The 21,814-nt window shown below is 35.5% G+C and overlaps 1 protein-coding gene across 11 annotated transcripts in view; it reads left to right on the top strand.

Moving 5' to 3' along the window:
• The window catches only part of LOC127862021 (rho-associated protein kinase 2-like), a 461,134-nt gene that overhangs the window by 26,341 nt on the left and 412,979 nt on the right, over positions 1-21,814 (top strand). For all 11 annotated transcript variants that reach the window (XR_008040404.1, XR_008040405.1, XR_008040402.1 and 8 more), the window contains exons 3-6: positions 6,350-6,434; positions 12,565-12,725; positions 13,218-13,295; positions 15,053-15,228. Coding sequence is in view for 4 of the 11 variants with exons in the window: in XM_052400942.1 (XP_052256902.1) it covers positions 6,350-6,434; positions 12,565-12,725; positions 13,218-13,295; positions 15,053-15,228 (500 nt within the window). In the remaining 7 variants the exon portion in view is untranslated. The remainder of the gene's footprint in view (positions 1-6,349; positions 6,435-12,564; positions 12,726-13,217; positions 13,296-15,052; positions 15,229-21,814) is intronic.

The following is a 21,814-nucleotide window of genomic DNA, read 5'->3' as shown; positions in this document are numbered from 1 at the left end:
GTGTGGAATGGGGTTGATTTTTTCCAATTTTACCACTGCCTGTTGCAGGGCATACATGTTTTACAAACCTTCTTTTATAGTTAAAAATGTCATATATACATAATTATATTGTTTCTACAATATTTTGAAAGTTCTGCATTTAGCAAATGATCTTTCAAACACTGAAAAACAAGTGCACTAAGGAAATATATGCCATCCTTATACTCATGTTTTGTAAATTATGCATACAAAGTAAAGCTATTTGCAAAAAAAAGAGAAAACACGCTTATTCTTATATTTCAGTTTGTTTGTTGATTTTTAAAGCACACACACAAACTGAAAATAAGTAGAGGAAAAAAATTCATAAGAATTATCTAAATTGAAAGCAAGCTATTATGCCATACATAAGACATAAGTAAAATATTTCACACTATTCATGTACAACAGGTATAACCTGAACTTATTATCCTTATCATTTTATGCTGCATGATTAAATTTTATAGTGGATGTAAACTACAGGAAATGACTCATGTGGGATAAATGTATTAAATATTAGGTATTTAATGTGTGAACATTCTAAAACCTCAATATTTATTAGCCGCAAAACAATTTTTTACAAGCATCGTCATTTGCTAAGGTGCATATAGATTATTTGTAATTTCCAAGTTTCCAAGATGCTTTTCAAAATTGGACCACATTTTCCTATAACGTGATATTAAAGTCATATAAGATTTCTTTGAACTTAATTGATGTATTAAAATTGTTAGTGGTGTAAGTTTGTTGTTGATTTTTTTGTGTGTATTCAGCAACATCTCTGTCATGTGACGACATCCAAATGTTTCTTCGGTAAAGCTCATTTTACCAATACTTAGGGCACTTCCGTTGCCAGTAACTGACAACTGCACACATTGAAGGGGGAAAATGGACATAGAAATAATTCATTTACTTATCCCCCGAAAAGTAATGCTGCCTTGCTGGGAATGGAACCTGCAATGTTTGGATTTGTTGTCCAGCGCTGTTCCAACTGAGCTATATGGTTCTGTTTGGTGAAAGGATGATTGTTTTTTTCTTTCCATTTCAAAGATGTAACTAAGATAATAATGATGTCTTGTTTGTCTTTTTGACAACAAATAAACTTTATTCATGTTTGGTAAGTATTAGCCTTCTCCCTCATCTATATAAGTAATATGATTATAGGTGCTACCTAATTTACGGGCAAAAGCTTTTTAAGTTTTTTTGATAACCATGTATTATTAATAAATATATGGACATGATTGTGTTCAAAATATGATAATTGTTGCAATAATTTAGTAATGCATCCAAAAAAATCAATCTTAAAACGAGTTACATGTTCCAAGCTTGAAGATCTAGCATCTTATATATTTTTTTGTTTTCTAGCCACAGGAATTTATAGCTGGTTCGGTGTTTGTGGTATAGTGGATGGGGTGTCTGCTAACTGGCTTAGTCACTGGGAGGTCTCTGTATTGATCCTTTAAGTGGGAGCATTCTTTAGATAACCCTAAAGACATACTATGGCGTACCATTTGGGTTGAAAGTCAAGAAGACCTACACGTTAAAAAGAGAAATGTACGTCGAAGTACAATAAGTACGTCGACATGAATATAAAATACACTTCAAAGTATATATACATGTTTGTACTTCTACGTACACATTTTCTGAACAGCCAATCAAAACACTAGTCTCTTGAGCCGCTTTTCCTTCAGATTTATTCATAATAAATGTTTAAAACTTTAGTTGAGGACAAAATGAATAAAAATATCAGAATGGCAAAATAACGTCACATAGAAGTTTCAAGTATTTAATGCATTGAAATAGATTATATACAAATTTGAAGAAGATTCAATTGTTACCTTTTTAAAATTAAAATTGTTCAGCATATTGTGTGTCTGAAATGATCATGCGGGGCGGAGTATCACGACCGTCCAGCGCATTACTGTGTTGGAAATTCCCAACGGTAACCAGTTACCAAGCATTAATGGGATAAATAATGTATTATAAACTCCCCGTTGGTGGTATTTTGTGATAACCATAACTTGCATAAGTCAGAGGTTAATTCCGCCACGCCAGGTCAATAAATACGCACAATATCTATGAGTTAGCGGTCGATAGTCGCATAATTTGGTATAAATTATATTAATAATAATGTTTCATAAATACGCACAATATCTATGAGTAAGCAGTCGATTGTGGCATAATTCGGTATAAATAATAATAATAATGTTCAATGTGAAAAATCTCTAAAAGCAACAGACGTAAGGTGTCTTCTGATTGGCTAACACTCAAGGGTCGGTGAAAATTGTACGTCGAAGTACATTTCTCGATCTACTTAGTAGGTCTTGCAGACTTTCGACGTCATGGTACGTCATATAGACACTAAGTACTGGTCCTACTCAGGAAACAGTTTGTTTCATCAAATGTCTCAATTCAACTTGACAGCTTGCTAAAGCAGTTGCATTTAGCATACAGTACACTGATTTAACATAATCAAAATCATGTGATGTGTCAAATCAATTTTGATTGACAAATTTGACAGGATTTTTGTTTAATCCAATAAGTTTTAGACTGTCAAATAACACACACTACGTATTGAAAGCCATACCTGGAGCTTTCGTCTGTATATCACTGACTTCATCAGAAGAATGATTTCTACTGTTGGGAAACGTTAACACCACTAATTGTCTTCTTATTTATTATCAATGTATAATTATGTGTAACAGCATAACAACATACTTGATTCGCAATTAAAATATTTAATAAATACAGGTATCTTGCAGGTTTCTAATTTTCTTTCGCAAACTATTGTTGAATAGTTTAAATTTTGTCGCCACTAAAAAACTAGCCATTTTGTAGCAATTCTAAAATCACAGTCTAAACTGCATACACTTAGCTCTATAGTTACAATATGAATGCAAATATTAGAATGCATCATGTTATATCATCAATTTTTTTTTATTTAAACATTCAAATAACACATAACACAGTACATATATAAAAAGGTATGTGGTATTGTGTGGAGATACAAAACACTTCACATCATTTATTTGCACATAAAATAATAGTTACAAAATAAGTAAAACTAAAACACAATCATCAACCTACATTTCAAGAATATTTACGTATATGAAATTACTAAGTGGTGTTATTGTATTACCTTTTACAAAATTAACATTGCTGGTTTTGTACTAGCCATAAAACATTTATCATGGATTAACAAGTAACAACCAATTTATTAATTACACAATAGAACGGAAATCATATTAATTACATTATGCATTTACTAAACAAGCTATTTGCTACTGTTTAGAATTACACTATCTTACTAAAAATGATCACAGGTACTTAGTGCTTTTACATACTTGTGGTAAGTTTTGTATTACTAGTTTGACAATTATCGGCAGACACTTGTCGATATACAGACAAAATTTGCATGGGAACTTCCATTTTTTTTCAGCATAATTGCCTTCAAATTGTTAATTTAACAACCCTTTGACATTGTTTGCACATCTGATCTTATTATACAATAGCTGATTTTTGTTTATAGATAGACATATATAGACTTTTCAAAGTTCTATAAAAGTTCACACATGTTCCATCCAAGTAAACAAGCAGAACCAATAAAGATCACCACAGATAATAACTGTGTGTATAGCTTGGAAATTTGATAGATCAGGAATCCCTCCTTTGTTGATTTCTGTAAACCAAAACTGTCAGTTTTGCTGGATAGAATGGCTTGTATGATGCTCAGCTCTTGCCTTCGGCTTCGCAGAACAGCTTCTAAAAACGGAAAACCAACAAATATCTTAAAATTTGATCAATAATGCAGACAATTTATAAATGTCTTGTTTTTTGTTGATTTCGAATCTGGAAGATTTTTTACGTAAGATTGTAGTACGAAAATCCAACGGTATCGGATTTTGTGGTTTTAGGCCTAAACTAATTATAGTGATATGTAACCTTTCGGGATATCGGTAAAGTGCGAGCAGACGAGGTGTAAATACGTTAGAAATTAAAGCTAAAAGACTAAAAAGTTAGATCGGAATATCTTTAAATTTTGTGAATAAATGTGTTTCTGGTGGATAACAACGACAACTTACCAGAATATTGCTCATAATCACACGTAAAACGTCTTTCTGAGACATTGTGTACACACCGGTCTTACTCGCAATAACGAAGTGACGTCACCATCTATGTATAGAATGCTTTTTGAGAGCGAATGAAAATGCGTCACATATTCTGACAAATAAACAGTAGGGTGTCGTTATTGAAATACCGCGAGAATACTGGAAGAATAGAGATGCCAACTATAATGTTTAAAACAAATAATTTTTTAACAAGCGTTTGTGATTTGTCTGGATAATAATAACATTAAGATATCGAAAAGATCAAAGCAAATAAATTCGACAGAAATCTAAGATTCGGCAATATATTTAAGACGGGTTATGTTCACTTAAATTGTGTTTGGTAAAGACTGTAACTATATGTAGTGAACCAGTCTTCGGCTTATACTCACTGAAGAAGAGCATTCAGGGGAGATAATTGAGTAATGACTTAATTCTGGAACGGTTGCGAAGAAAAACAAATAATGCGAGAATATTTAGTGCGATTCGCTACACAATTATGATGTCATTGATATAACTTTTCCTGAGGTATGTATTTACATGTGATTTAGCATATGTCAAAGTGTTTTTGATTTGTTCAAGGCCATAAATAGCATCGCGAAAATATATGTCGCGTGGCAAATTTTTTTGAGACGTATCCATATGTGGTATTCTTATGTAATTTTATGTCTAAATTCCCATATGTATGAACGGTCAACGCCCGCTTCGCGGGCTTTTGCCCGTATAAGAGAAGCGCTCATTATAAAAATTCCACACAAGTCAACAGTGTCATCCCTGATTAGCCTGTGGGGACTGGACAGGGATCACACTTCACTCACATGCAGCGAGCTCAGTTTTCCCAGATACCAACTTTTATTTTATGCTTTCCGGTGGTTTATAGAGAAATATCAGTGAAATAAAACTGGTATTCCACTGTTTTAAACAGTGAAAAATAACAGTGAAAAATATCGATATTTGTCACTGTTTTACTGTGAAATGACGTCATTTTTTCAACGAAATGACGTCATAAATCCAGCGAAAGTATCCAGTTTAACTCATTTTTAATGTAAATATATGGTGCAAAAAGCATAAAATAAAAAGAAAATTTGTTGGATTCGGTGGAATATCGATTTTAATTCACTCGTGATCATAGAAAAAATATATTTTCACTCGTGGCTGCGCCACTCGTGAAAATATTGTTTTCTATGATCACTCGTGAAATAAAATCGATATTCCACCGAATCCAACAAATATCCTCTATGTATCTTTTATAAAACAATGAATGGTTTGAATTTTATTCAGATTGTATGATGTTAGCCATGTGGAAAAAAAGACATACATCATCCAAAGTATCTGCCAATGTTTCCACTGTAAATAATGTTATATTTTATTGTCCTGGCAGACATAACAAATGTCCTGCTGGCTTAGAAGTCATTAAGATTGATAATATTTGACTTTGTCAGAAGTTATGCAGACAAGAGATGTTTGTCCATTATTTTATTCTCTTGTGATAGGACTGCATGATATGTTCATGTATCTGATAAAATTGATTTTTCTGTTTAGCATACAATGTAGCCTTTGTATTTAATTGTGAAAAACGGGATGAATATCATTGGTTATCTTTAGTTACACTTTAAAATAAATGCTTGTTGGCAAAAAAAAGACCAACCAGAGAATTCTTAATTGAAGTGATTTTACAGAGGTTAACCCTTTCAGTGCGGGAACCGAATTTTAAAGGCCTTTGCAAACAGTTTGGATCCAGATGAGACGCCACAGAACGTGGCGTCTCATCAGGATCCAAACTGTTTGCTATTCTGATAGTATTCTTTGAAAAAAATCGAAGAAAAAAATTATATTAGAAATTTAGCAGACAACATTTTAGCAGACGACAAATTTCCCAGCATGCAAAGGGTTAATGTAAAGCCTTGAATAATACTGCTCATTTGTGATATATATTTGACCTGGTCTTAGTGCATGTGCATAAAGTATTTTCCCAGATTAGCATGTGCATTCTGACAAATTAAATTTTTGCTACAGTTCTTAAACATTGGCTAAAGAAATGTTCATATTGGCTTGAACATTTTCTGCATCAAACTCCTTAAGGTTTCAAATGAATTCAGTCAAGAATGACTTAAATTTGGCCAAGTACAAGAGAGCCCAGCAATGTTCTGTAAACCTATCTCTTAAAGGCAAGGTTCTAGGTCTTACTTAGAGGTCTAACTGAAACCTTATTGAAGGTGTTTTCTTTCTAGGATGGCATTGTTGCCCTTGTGCGGGACCTGGACCATCAGGCAATCAGGAGCCGCAACAAAAGTGTTGAGCAGTTTTTACATAAATGTAAGTGTTTTGATTTTGTTTGTGTCCCATTATCAGATTTTAGTCATACCGTAGTGATATGTAACGCTTGATTGGCCATTGTTGGCTCTGGTACTGATTAAAAGAGCCACGGTATTCCAAAGTATGCTACAAAGTAATAGGGGTATGGACAATTTACTTAAAAGGACTGCCAAGTATGGCCTGGTGCCTTTAAGCATATTTTCCATACTCTTGGAACATTGTAATATACCTAAGAGTACTTTGGGTACTTTAAAGTAGTACTTTCAGGGCTAGCGCTGGCCCAAAATATCTTTGAGCCACCCAGATCTAGAGATTTAGGGGGGTCCAGGGCAGCGTTTTGGGCCTATTTCCAACCAGTTTTCATTTGTTTAAAATAACAATATATACACGCACATGTCACATATCATAATATACATCACATCACAATTTTCATAGTTATAGAGATATTTTCATACAGCACATTTTTAACAACATGATGAATGGCATGTAAAATACAAGCATACATTTCATTCACAAAATACATTGCAAACAAATCCTGCTATACACAGAGAACAAAGTCATGACATGTATCATTATTATTTCATTATTATTCTGCGCCGTTTTTTACAAGCCCACAGTTTGTAGATCACTTTAAAGTCAACATCTTTGCAGTCTTTTCCTTCAATTGAGATTTTCATGAGATGTTCCAAATTTTGTAGACGATATGAATTACTGTTCCTTTGTGTTACAAATTCGTAACTTTAATTAAACTTTAATTGCAATTAAACCGCGCATGTTTTTCACGTTTTCCTTTGATTAAAATACACCGTTGTTAGTTAGCATAGTGTGTGAGTAAAACGATCAAATTAATTAATAATCACCTTTTCATCGGCAGAAAGTTGTAACATCAACGACATAGAACTAATTATTTAATTATCACTCTTTAATTTAGATCGATAGTCAGCTTGGAAATAATTAATTTATGGTCACGCTTATTTTCATTTTTAATCTTATAATACGACATTTGCGACCGGCCGCTATTTTGTTTGCAGACGACAATATTAACTGTGTATTCAAAGCTCCACCCATTTTTACGTTTCATTCAACGTCATTTCATGTGTAAGCGAACTCAGTTTTGATTGGCCAGCTACCATGTGCACTTCAATAACAATAAGGTCAAGCGATGCCTCGATACAGGTGCAGACTGGTTTTCGTTCAATGTTCAAATTGCGAATACTTTCGTTGAAACAAAGAGAAAAATATAGAAAACCAGTTTCGGGTTAAAATGACGGCGGTTTTCAATGAAATTTTACGAGATTTTAGCATTTTCGCAAATCGGATTTTTCTAGAGCCAAATTTTCAATATTTTCGCAAATGGCTCAAGTGGCGAACGACAGCGCGAGCCCTGACTTGAGCAGACAACAAGCTTCACTAAACCTACATGCATTATTCCTGGTCAAGCTGAACCCACCTAAATCTGTTTTAACTGTTAAAACTGCTCATGCTTAAGTCAGTCACTTAGGACTGTTATAGTTTGTAGCAGAGATTTACTTTGGACAAACATTTATGCAGCTGCTAGTCATTCATTTAAAATATTCAGAAAGTACCTGTTGTAAGCCTTTTTGTTTAAAGAGGCCAAGCTTTAGTTTTACACAATTATTATGAGGCCTAGAAGTGCATTGATTATGACAATTACGTTATAAAGAAATGTGGTACAATTTTCATGTGCTTACATGCAGTTTTTATGTCCCAGGTAGGGTGGCATACAGTTGTCAGAATGTCCATACGCCAGTTTGTCCATCTGTTTTTCCATATTGCATTCTATTTTCGTAATGCTTTGAGATATTTATCTTATTTTTTGGCTCAGCTGAGCACAAGGTGCTCAAGTTGAGCTTTTGTGATCGCTTTTTGTCCGTCGTCCGTTGTGCGTTGTGCGGCGTCAACATTTGCCTTGTTAACTCTCTAGAGGCCACATTTATTTCCAATCTTCATGGAATTTGGTCAGAAGATTGGTTTCAATGGTATCTTGGATGGTTTTGAAAATGGTTACGTTTTCTTGTTATCTCAGGTGAGCAACTTTGGGCCTTGCAGACCTTCTTGTTTAAGTCCCTGGTAGGGTGACTTAATTAAAGTAGTCGCACTCTCCGTCCATCTGTTCGTCTGTCATTTTATTTTCGGGATTTTTTTCCTTAACACTTCCAGCTATTGACCTGATACTTGGTGTGTAAGTCTAACTACATGTACAAGACATATAGAAGATGTGTGAGTTTTGTAGGTTATGGGCCTTGAACCTAGACATTTTCTCTGTTTATACAATTTTCTGTTGTTTTTAGCTCATCTATTTTTTGAAAAAAAATTATGAGCTATTGTCATCACCTTGGCGTCGGCGTTGGCGTCGGCGTCCGGTTAAGTTTTGCGTTGAGGTCCACTTTTCTCAGAAAGCATCAATGCTATTGCATTCAAACTTGGTACACTTACTTACTATCATGAGGGGACTGGGCAGGCAAAGTTAGATAACTCTGGCGTGCATTTTGACAGAATTATGTGCCCTTTTTATACTTAGAAAATTGAAAACTTTGGTTAAGTTTTGTGTTTAGGTCCATTTTTAGCTCATCTATTTTTTGAAAAAAAATTATGAGCTATTGTCATCACCTTGGCGTCGGCGTTGGCGTTGGCGTCGGCGTCCGGTTAAGTTTTGCGTTTAGGTCCACTTTTCTCAGAAAGTATCAATGCTATTGCATTCAAACTTGGTACACTTACTTACTATCATGAGGGGACTGGGCAGGCAGAGTTAGATAACTCTGGTGTGCATTTTGACAGAATTATGTGCCCTTTTTATACTTAAAAAATTGAAAATTTTGGTTAAGTTTTGCGTTTAGTTCCACTTTTCTCAGTAAGTATCAATGCTATTGCATTCAAACTTGGTACACTTACTTACTATCATGAGGGGACTGGGCAGGCAAAGTTAGATAACTCTGGCATGCATTTTGACAGAATTATGTGCCCTTTTTATACTTAGAAAATTGACAATTGGTTTTGGTTAAGTTTTGTGTTTAGGTCCATTTTATTCCTTAAGCATCAAAGCTATTGCTTTCATACTTGCAACACTTACTAACTATCATAAGGGGACTGTGCAGGCAAAGTAATGTAACTCTGACTGGCATTTTGACAGAATTATGTGCCCTTTTTATACTTAGAAAATTGAAAATTTGATTAAGTTTTGTGTTTAGGTCCACTTTATTCCTACAGTATCAAAGCTATTGCTTTCATACTTGCAAGATTTATAAACTATCATAAGGGGACCGTGCAGGTAAAGTTATGTAACTCTGACTGGCATTTGGACGGAATTATGGGCCCTTTATACTTAGAAAATTGAAAATTTGGTTAAGATTTATGTTTTGGTCCACTTTACCCCTAAAGTATCATAGATATTGCTTTCATACTTGGAACACTCACAAACTATCATAAGGGTACAGTAAAAGGACAAGTTGCATAACTCTGGTTGTCATTGTAACGGAATTATGGCCCTTTTTTGACTTAGTAACTTTTAATATATGGTTAAATTTTGTGTTTCGATCAACTTTACTTCTTAAGTATCAAGGCTATTGCTTTCAAACTTCAAATACTTACATGCTATCATGAGGTTACTGTACCTGGCAACTTGAATTTTACTTTGACCTTTGAATTACCTTGACTCTCAAGGTCAAATTATTAAATTTTGCTAAAATTGCCATAACTTTATTTATGATTAGATTTGATTGATACTTTGATGAAACTACTCTTACCTGACATACCACAATAGACTCCACCAAAACCATCCCCCGTGCCCTCCCCCCCCCCTCCCCCCCTATTTTTTTTTTATTTATTTTATTTTTTTTTAAAGATCATTTCACAAATGACCACCACACCCTCACACTATACCCCCACCCACCCCACCCCACCCCCCCCCCAATTTTTTTTTTTTTTTTTTTTTTTTAAGATCATCTCACAAATTACCACCACACCCTCACACTATACCCCCCCCCCCCCCTCCCTTTTTTTTTTTTAAACTGTTATGTTTGAAATACCGTCCAACCATCGCACCCAAACCCCCCCCCCTCATCACCCCCCCCACCCCCCCCCCCCCCCCCCCCCCCCGATTTTTTTTTTTTTTTTTTTTTTTTTCGCTTTTTTGGAAGATAATGTAATAAATGTCCACAACCCCACACTATACACCCCTCTTCACTCCACTCCTCCCTCCTTTGTGATTGAAAATGAGAGTCCCTTCACCTTTAAAAAGAAAATAGATGAGCGGTCTGCACCCGCAAGGCGGTGCTCTTGTATTCCTTAAGTATCAAAGCTATAGCTTTCATACTTGCAACACTTACTAACTATCATAAGGGGACTGTGCAGGCAAAGTACTGTAACTCTGACTGGCATTTTGACAGAATTATGTTCCCTTTTTATACTTAGAAAATTGAAAATTTGGTTAAGTTTTGTGTTTATAGATCCGCTTTATTCCTACAGTATCAAAGCTATTGCTTTCATACTTGCAACACTTATTGACTATCATAAGGGGACTGTGCAGGCAAAGTTATGTAACTCTGACTGGCATTTGGACGGAATTATGGGCCCTTTATACTTAGAAAATTAAAATTTTTGTTAAGTTTTGTGTTTTGGTCAACTTTACCCCTAAACTATCATAGATATTGCTTTCATACTTGGAACACTCGCAAACTATCATAAGGGTACAGTAAAAGGACAAGTTGCATAACTCTGGTTGTCATTTTTACGGAATAATGGCCCTTTTCTGACTTAGTAACTTTGAATATATGGTTAAATTTTGTGTTTCGATCCACTTTACTTCTAAAGTATCAAGGCTATTGCTTTCAAACTTCAAATACTTTCATGCTATCATGAGGTTTCTGTACCTGGCAAGTTGAATTTTACCTTGACCTTTGAATGACTTTGACTCTCAAGGTCAAATTATTAAATTTTGCTAAAAATGCCATAACTTCTTTATTTATGATTAGATTTGATTGATACTTTGACAAAACTACTCTTACCTGACATACCACAATAGACTCCACCCAAACCATCCCCCGTGCCCCCCCCCCAGAATCCCTCCCCCTATATTTTTTTTTTTTTTTTTTTTAAGATCATCTCACAAATGACCACCACACCCCCCGAATCCCCCGTCCCCCTAATTTTTTTTTTGTATTTTTTTTTTCTTAAGATCACTTTACTATACCCCCCCCCCCCCCGAATCCCCCCCCCCATTTTTTTTTTTAAATCTCACAAATTACCACCACACCCTCACACTATACTATACCCCCCACCCCACCCACCCCCAAATTTTTTTTTTTTGAAACGGTTAAAAAACACAAATATTTATTTTTATTATTTTATGTTTGAAATACCGTCCAACCATCGCACCCAAGAATCCCCCCACCTCCACGCCCCCACACTATACACCCCTCTTCACTCCACCCCTCCCTCCTTTGTGATTGAAAATGATAGTCCCTTCACCTTTAAAAAGAAAATAGATGAGCGGTCTGCACCAGCAAGGCGGTGCTCTTGTTTTACGAAATGCATTTAGATTTTTTGCTGATTTTTTGTATATGGACCTTGCTACGTGGCTTACAGATGTTGCAGTTTGAGTTTCATTCTGGTCAATTTATTTTTGGCAAAGTTATGATGTTTTTGATCGGGATAAAGGGCTGTTGGGGGCATTTTTTTAAACTATAAACGCAGCTCTTGTTGGTATGTAAGTCTACCTACATGACTCAATGAGTTTTGTTCAGTTTTGTTCCAGTCCATTGATTTTTGACGAAGTTTCAGGCCTTAGACTTTACAATTTTCTCTAAATTAACATGTTTTTTGCAATATTGTTTTTCTTTTTACATGTGGACTTGAGGCGGCATCTGTTCCATATGGACGCATATCTTGTTGTTTAAACATTTGGTATTGCAAACATCTTGTATTGCCTATTACTGTACAGCATGTTTTATGTTAACTTAAATTCAGTTTTAACTTTTTCATTTTCTGGAAAGAAACAGTTCTTTTTATGTCTTGAAAGATCTTCGAAGAGCTTGGTTTACAGCAGGAATCTCAAAGTGGCAAGGCAAACAACCAGCCATTGCCATGACATTTTATTGTTGTTTTTTCCCAGACAAGAATGGCTTTGATGTGGTCACTAAGAACCGAATGCGACACGATGACTTTGACGTTTTAAAGGTTATAGGACGGGGTGCGTTTGGAGAAGTACAGTTAGTGCGGCATAAGATCTCAAAAAAAGTGTTCGCCATGAAACTGCTGAGCAAATATGAAATGGTATGTTTATGAATGCCCTTTCACTTGTGTTGACAAAAATTATTTAGGTTTTGTGAAAAATATTCATAATAATGTAAAATTAATAAGCCAGATCAAACTTGTAGAACAGGTGTGTTAGCCTTCTCATTGTTTCCTGTTAAAGTAAAACAAATGTTCCAATGTGATTTGCTATTTTGAATAAAAAATTCATAGTACAAAAGACTTTTCGGCTAGTTCTTAACTTAGTTTGGAAAGCATGTTCAAGCATGTGGCAAAAGCAATCTAAAACATTGTTCAAGATCTGTCTATTCAATGAGCGCTTAAAATCAAGGGAGATAAACCTTTACCACAAGTGACATTTTTAGTCCAATCTTCATGAAACTTATGAAAACTTTGTCTACTGATATATAAGCTGATAAATTATTCATGTCCTTTCAAAAATATCTTTGCCAGAGGGCTGGGTAGTTTTCATTATATGGCAAAAGTAAAACCTAGTTAAATATGACCTTGCAGATAAAAAGGGCTGACACAGCATTCTACTGGGAAGAACGTGAGATCATGGCAAATGCCAACAGCGAGTGGATTGTAGAGGTAAACATGTACGCTTTTAGCATTTTTGCTTTGAATTTTAAGACTAAAACATTATATGCTTCTTTGGTCATATGATTTATTATATGTAGTGAATTATATTTCAGAAAGACACTCTGTTGAGTTCAGCAATAATTACCCTATGTAATATTATTGTTTGATAATTGAACTGTACATAACCTGCTGATAGTCAAGATGTTAACATACCTATTGATTTGGAATCTGTTTCACCACCTTTTGAAATATTTAACTATAAAAATCACATTTGAGGATTGTAGAAAAAGGCGTTAAATTTTCTTTTTTTGATCATGATGCTACAAGAATTTATCAAGCGAACAACATCTAGTGACTTTGGACAATGTAGTAACCTGTTACTATTTTTATGCCCCCTTTCGAAGAAAAGGGGGTATATAGTTTTCGCACTGTTCGTCAGTCAGTCCGTCAGTCTGTCACACTTTTCGTGTAATTTCTCTCATTATTTATTATTATATGATAATTATTTTCTCTTATTCAAATAGTTTACATCAGATCTTTACCAATCTTGGTTAGAAGTTGTATTTAGACAATATCTAGGTCAAGTTCGAATGTGGGTCATGCCAGGTCAAAAACTAGGTCACAGTCACTTAGTGCATTTCAAGAATTTAGCATGGTGTCCGCTCTCTAATTGAAGTAGTTTTCATCTGATCTTTACCAAACTTTGTCAGAAGTTGTATCAAGACAATATCTAAGTCAAGTTTGAATATGGGTCATGCCGGGTCAAAAACTAGGTCATGGGGTCACTTAGTGCATTTCAAGGATTAAGCATGGTGTTCCCTCTCTAATTGAAGTAGTGGTCATCTGATCTTTACCAAACTTGGTCAGAAGTTGTATCAAGACAATATCTAGGTCAAGTTCGAATATTGGTCATGCCGGGTCAAAAACTAGGTCACGGGGTCACTTCAAGGATTAAGCATGGTGTCCGCTCTCTAGTTTATGTGGCTTCCTGATTTATTTTGATATTCTAAGACATTTTTATGCCCCTGAAGGATGGCATATAGTGATCGGACTGTCCGTCTGTCTGTCCGTCACACTTTGCGTTTAGATTTCGATAAATGCTTATAACTTCTATGTCGCTTCAGATAGCAATTTCATATTTGGCATGCATGTGTATATGGACAAGGCCTTTCTATACGCTTACAAATTTTGACCCCTGTGACCTTGAACTTCGGGTCCGCGTTTAGTTTTCAAAAAAAGCTCATAACTTCTACCAAGCGTTTATAGGGGGCATAAGTCATCCTATGGTGAGAGCTCTTGTTGGAAGTGTTACCATATAAATGATAAATCAAGAATTTGGTTTATAATTCCTAAGAAAACATGCATTGTCCCTACCCAAGCCAGTATAAAATGAAGTCTTGGATAGCAACCTTAGACATGCAGAGAGGCTGAACAAACAAGCCTGGTACCGTTCCAGGAAAACTGGGCGTAATATACATTTTGCATATGCATAAAGTGTTGTTCCAGATAAGCCTTTGCAGTCTGCTTAGGTTAATCAGGCACAACACTTAATGGCTAAATTTGATTTCTGTTTTAATAGAATAGAACAATTCAAATAAAGCAGAAATTGTTGACCATGATTAGCCTGTTAGGACTGCACAGGCTAATCTTTGACACTACGCACATGCATTTAGCCCTGTTTTCCCAGAATGCGGTTCACTCTATTTACCACAACTGGCCAGTACTCCTAGGGCCCTTGTTTATTTGCTGCCAACATTTTCTTCCAGTTGCACTATTCATTCCAAGATGACAAATTCCTTTACATGGTTATGGACTACATGCCCGGTGGAGACCTTGTTAATATGATGAGCCACTATGACGTGCCGGAGAAATGGGCCAAGTTTTATTGCGCTGAAGTTGTTCTGGCGTTAGACGCCATCCATTCCATGGGATTTGTACATAGGTAACAGAAATTGCTGATGAAAATGGTGGCAATTTGATCGAAGTGAAATTTGAAGATCTGATATTTGCCCAGTTGAATTTCTTTTTTTAGCTCACCTGAGCACAACGTGCGCATGGTGAGCTTTTGTGATCGCTTTTTGTCCGTTGTCTGTTGTGCGTTGTGCGGCGTCAACATTTGCCTTGTTAACTCTCTAGAGGCCACATTTATTGTCCAATCTTCATGAAATTTGGTCAAAAGATTGGTTTCAATGATATCTTGGATGAGTTCGAAAATGGTTACGTTTGCTTGAAAAACGTGGCTGCCAAGGGGCGGGGCATTTTTCCTTATATGGCTATATATGGCTAGATTCATCCCAATAATATCTTGGACGAGTTCGAAAATGATGCTAGTTGGTTGAAAAACATGGCCGCCAGGGGGCGGGGCATTTTTCCTTATATGGCTTTAGTAAAACTTTGCTAACACTCTAGAGGCCCCATTTATTTTCCGATCTGCATGAAACTTGCTCAGAAGATTTGTCCCACTGATATCTTGGATGAGTTCAAAAATGGTAACCTTTGCTTGAAAAACATGGCTGCCAAGGGGCAGGGCATTTTTCCTTATACGGCTATATATGGCTATAGTAAAATCTTATTAACACTCTAGAGGCCACATTTATTGTCCAATCTTAAGGAAACTTGGTCAGAAGATTCATCCCAATAATATCTTGGATGAGTTCGAAAAATGATGCTGGTTGGTTGAAAAACATGGCCGCCAGGGGGCGGGGCATTTTTCCTAATATGGCTATAGTAAAACCTTGTTAACACTCTAGAGGCCACATTTATCGCCCAATCTTGATGAAATATGGTCAGAAGATTTTTCTTAATGATATCTTGGATGAGTTCTAAAATGGTTACGTTTGCTTGAAAAACATGGCCGCCAAGGGGCGGGGCATTTTTTCTTATATGGCTATATAAGGCTATAGTAAAACCTTGTTTACACTCTAGAGGTCACATTTATTGTCCAATCTTAAGGAAACTTGGTCAGAAGATTTGTCCCAATGATATCTTGGATGAGTTCGAAAATTGTTTTGGTTGCTTTAACTCTTTCCTTGACAGCCATTAAGCCAATATAAGCCTCTCCAGTTACCACAAGACCTAGCTGCCTGCTGACCAGTGGCTGATAGCCATCTTATCAATATCAGTACCCCATCTTTACAGGCTTATTGGCAAAACGCTGTTTTATGACCCTCATTGCTTTTGAACCTGATATTCTCATAAAAATTGAAATATTATTGAAAAATACTCAATTTGAAAGTTTTAGCTAATAAAGTTTCCTTTTCTGTGGTGTAAACTGTATGTTTCTACCTTAATTTATTGGTCAGTTATAGTCATGCAAAGTTGACCGTTGTGTGTTTTACTGCGTTTCAATGCAAATCTACCTCTTTGGAAACGCAACCCTCATTGCCTTTAAACCTGATTTTCTCATAAAAATTGAAATATTATTGAAAAACACTCAATATGAAAGTTTTGGCTAATAAAATTTCCTTTCCGGTGGTGTAAACTTAGGTTTCTACATTATTTTATTTATCAGTTATAGTCATGTAAAGTTGACCGTTGTGTGTTTTACTGGGTTTAAATGCAAATCCAGCTCATATAGAAAGTTTGCAAAGTTGGTGTGTTGAATCAAATACAAATAATTATACTTTGGAATATTAATTTTTTTTTCTTACTTTCCAAACTACAGTTCTTCTTTCTTGAAGATTTTTTTATTTTATAAATTCATTCTGCAAGCCTCAAAATTCATGTAAATTCTTATAAATAACTATAGAAAAACACAGAGTTTCTCAAACAACTTCATTCATTTTCAAAATCAATTGTATTATTTCTTATAAAATTCTTACAATACTTGGTATTTCTATTACATTAATTCACCAAATGATTTATAAACATTTATAGATACCAGTAACAAATTAATTGGATGTTGCATAATGTGCCATGAATATTCATATAATCAATTTGCATTTTGCATTTTATTACCGATCGAAATCCGGCAATGTCGGTGTCTTCAATAAGTCTTCAGTTCGTGTATTTATTTGCAAAATTTCAACTTTAGGCGGCTACTTTATTATCAAATACTCCAGTTTATTATCTGATCGCCAACATATAACTTTATAACCCAGAAGTTGCCGACAAACCCGTGTATTCGTGTACCAAATTACAAAACGCTGCGGTAACATGGCACGCGCCCGAACGTCATCTGAAGACTACTGCTGCGTCCGGTAAACATGTTTATTCAAAGTGTCTAGAACCCGTGTTTCTTATCCCTAAATGTTAGATTAGCACGTGCGCTATTAATTATTATGTTGGTCAGTTCAAAGGAATATTGAAGACCGCCGACTGCGTATTTGTTTTATTGCCCAATCAAGCACCGATAATCCAATATCATGTGTATTACGAAACACAATCTTTAGATAAGCACGTGTCGTTTGTAAAAACATTTGAGTGTACATGCCATCAAACATATCAATGTAATTCACGTATTTGATCTTGGAAACAAACATTTACGATATAATGGAATCAAACAACAATAAGAATGAAATCGATTTACACCCAAATCATATTATATCCCTATGGAAGGTGTTTATTTTTGCGGCATTTTTAACGAGTTATTAATAGGAAAATGTCAAAATTAAATACGGTTCGAGAATAGCAGTTATTTTAGGACATTACGAAATGCCCGAAGCGCGCACATCCCGGAACGTGATTTACGCATGTCAAATGGCAAACCCTCGTCTTGATTGGTCGCCAATTGCATCATAACTTTAAATAGCAACATTACCGAATGTTTACTCGACAGTTTAGAAAAATGATGAACATAGGTGTATATGCATTTCTGTTACACTTAAAACATCATTTTAAGCATTTAAATAGCAAATTAAATCGTGCCTCGTAAAAAAGCGTATATATCAGGTAATAGATAGGGTAGTAGAAATGCGTAGATAACAGGGAATCGATACAGGCGTAGATACGCGTATTTGACAGGGAATTGATAGGGTCGTAGAAACGCGTACCTGTCAAGGAAAGGGTTAAAAACATGGCCACAAGGGGCGGGGCATTTTTCCTTATATGGCTTTATATATGGCTATAGTAAAACCTTGTTAACACTCTAGAGGCCACATTTAGTGTCCAATCTTCATGAGATTTGATCAGAAGATTGGTCTCAATGATATCTTGGATAAGTTCGAAAATAATTATGTTTGCTTGAAAAAAATGGCTTCCAAGGGGCGGGGCATTTTTCCTTAAATGGCTATACTAAAATCTTGTTAACACTCTAGAGGCCACATTTACTGTCCAATCTTCATGAAACTTGGTCAGAAGATTCATCCGATGATATCTTGGACGAGTTAAAAAATGATGCCGGTTGGTTGAAAAACATGGCTGTCAAGGGGCGGGGCATTTTTCCATATATGGCTATAGTAAAACTTTGTTAACACATTAGAGGCCACATTTATTTTCCGATCTTCGTGAAACTTGGTCAGAGGATTTGTCCCAATAATATCATGTTATCACAGGTGAGCGACTTTGGGCCTTTCAGGCCCTCTTGTTTTGAAAATCTGGGCATAAAATTATTATGCCCCCCTTCGAAGAAGAGGGGGTATATTGCTTTGCTCATGTCGGTCCGTCCACCTGGTGGTTGTCAGACGATAACTCAAGAACGCTTGGGCCTAGTATCATGAAACTTCATAGGTACATTGATCATGACTCGCAGATGACCCCTATTAATTTTGAGGTCACTAGGTTAAAGGTCAAGGTCACGGTGACCCGAAATAGTAAAATGGTTTCCGGATGATAACTCAAGAACGCTTAGGCCTAGGATCACAGTGTTTTTTTTCACTTATAGGGGAATGGTGGCGGGGCCCGTCCAAAGGGGAAAAATGCGTCGTTTTTTAGGAAAAGGGGAAAATTAAAAATTCACTCTTTTATATGTAATGATATTTATTATATGAATACACATGTTTGTATGAATATAATATTCACAGCAGAATGTCTGTCCATTTTCTGAAATATATATCAATGATTTTTTCAACATAAGTTTCAGACAGTTCAGCCTTCATGCACAGTCTCAGTTTTCTTAGCCATTTTGAGTCGAATTGAGTTTTTTTAAATCGATTAAATGGCAAATTTGAGCATTTTTTATCAATAAAATGGACCAAATTGGCATGTTTTTATCAACAAATATTGACACAATATAGATACATCAGGCCTTTTCCTGGCCATTTTGGGAGAAAAATGCAATTCATGTGAAAAGTCCACTGATTTGGAAAAAACTAATCTAATTTAATATAACACTTTATAATAATTAAAAATCATATAAAGTTGAGTTATATACTTTGTTAGTTATTTATGAAATAAATTTGTGATATATTTGTCATGATTATGAAACAGTTCTTTCTAAAAAAAAAAAAAAAGAATTTTTTTTTTTTTTTTTTTTTTTACTTCTGGAGGGGATTTTTTTTACAAAATGGGGGAAAAATATATACTCTTTTTTTAGGGGAATGGGGCCGAATATCGGCCCCGAAATTGCCATAAAAAAACACTGGATCATGAAACTTGATAGGTAGATTGATCATGACTCGCAGATGACCCCTATTGATTTTCAGGTCACTAGGTCAAAGGTCAAGGTCACAGTGACCTGAAATAGTAAAATGGTTTCCGGATGATAACTCAAGAACGCTTAGGCCTAGGATCATGAAACTTGATAGGTAGATTGATCAGGACTAGCAGTTGACCCCTATTGATTTTGAGGTCACTAGGTCAAAGGTCAAGGTCACAGTGACCCGAAATAGTAAAATGGTTTCCGGATGATAACTCAAGAACGCTTAGGCCTAGGATCATTAAACTTGATAGGTAGATTGATCATGACTCGCAGATGACCCCTATTGATTTTTAGGTCACTAGGTCAAATGTCAAGGTCACGATGACCCGAAATAGTAAAATGGTTTCCGGATGATAACTCATAAGAATGCTTATGGCTAGGATCATGAAACTTCATAGGTACATTGATCATGACTGGCAGATGACCCCTATTGATTTTCAGGTCACTTGGTCAAAGGTCAAGGTCACAGTGACAAAAAACATATTCACGCGATGGCTCTCACTACAACGGAGAGCCAATATGGGGGGCATGCATGTTTTATTAAAAATTGTGATTAATTTTCTGACCAAAAACTGGTACCATGAGTAGCATGAAACAATAATTCTTTTAAACATTTGTAATTCATGAAAAATGATTGCAAAAATAATATCTAAGGTCATGTAAAGCATTTTTATGCCCCCCTTCGAAGAAGAGGGGGTTTATCGCTTTGCTCATGTCGGTCGGTTTGTCGGTTTGTCGCTACGTCCACCAGGTGGTTTTCCGGATGATAACTCAAGATGGCTTGGGCCTAGGATCATGAAACTTCATAGGTACATTGATCATGACTCGCAGATGACCCCTATTAATTTTCAGGTTACTAGGTCAAAGGTCAAGGTCACATTGACAAAAAACATATTCACACAATGGCTGTCACTACAACGGAGAGCCCATATGGGGGCATGCATGTTTTACAAACAGCCCTTGTTTTTTTCTGTTGCAAAAAAATAAATTCAAAACAGATTGACCCCTTGTTAGGAATTTACTCCCAATATGGGCATAAACATTATCCATATTTAATGATTGTGCTTAATAATTCATTTGCACAGGTGGTAGTTTTTTCAGACAAAAAGCTGCAATTTTTGTCCTTAAATACCTCTTTCCCTTTATTTAAACAGCTTTTTTTTTAAAGCAGTCATTATTAGCTCCACTATTCAGCAAATATTATAGTCAAAGCTTTACTTCTCAACTAAATATCTGCATCTTGGGACAATTCCTGTTTGTTTCTCTAAAAATAATGATCAAGAAATGTGAACATATAATGTTGTGTTCAACATTACAATAAAGAATCGTGATTATGACATTTAATTTCCATGTTATCAATCACAGCAGTTATTGTTCCATAACATTTCAGATCAGGGGAGGCACTTCTGCAAATATTAAATAAGGGGAGGCACTTCTGCTAATATTAAATAAGGGGAGGCACTTCTGCAAATATTAAATAAGGGGAGGCACTTCTGCTAATATTAAATAAGGGGAGGCACTTCTGCAAATATTAAATAAGGGGAGGCACTTCTGCAAATATTAAATAAGGGGAGGCACTTCTGCTAATATTAAATAAGGGGAGGCACTTCTGCTAATATTCAATAAGGGGAGGCACTTCTGCAAATATTAAATAAGGGGAGGCACTTCTGCTAATTTTAAATAAGGGGAGGCACTTCTGCAAATATTAAATAAGGGGAGGCACTTCTGCTAATATTAAATAAGGGGAGGCACTTCTGCAAATATTAAATAAGGGGAGGCACTTCTGCAAATATTAAATAAGGGGAGGCACTTCTGCTAATATTAAATAAGGGGAGGCACTTCTGCAAATATTAAATAAGGGGAGGCACTTCTGCTAATATTAAATAAGGGGAGGCACTTCTGCAAATATTAAATAAGGGGAGGCACTTCTGCTAATATTAAATAAGGGGAG

Source organism: Dreissena polymorpha, chromosome 16 (genome assembly GCF_020536995.1).
Source record: "Dreissena polymorpha isolate Duluth1 chromosome 16, UMN_Dpol_1.0, whole genome shotgun sequence".
NCBI classification, from domain to species: domain Eukaryota; kingdom Metazoa; phylum Mollusca; class Bivalvia; order Myida; family Dreissenidae; genus Dreissena; species Dreissena polymorpha.
The sequence above is the reverse complement of the archived record's forward strand: the minus strand, read 5'-3'. Positions and strand labels throughout refer to the sequence as shown.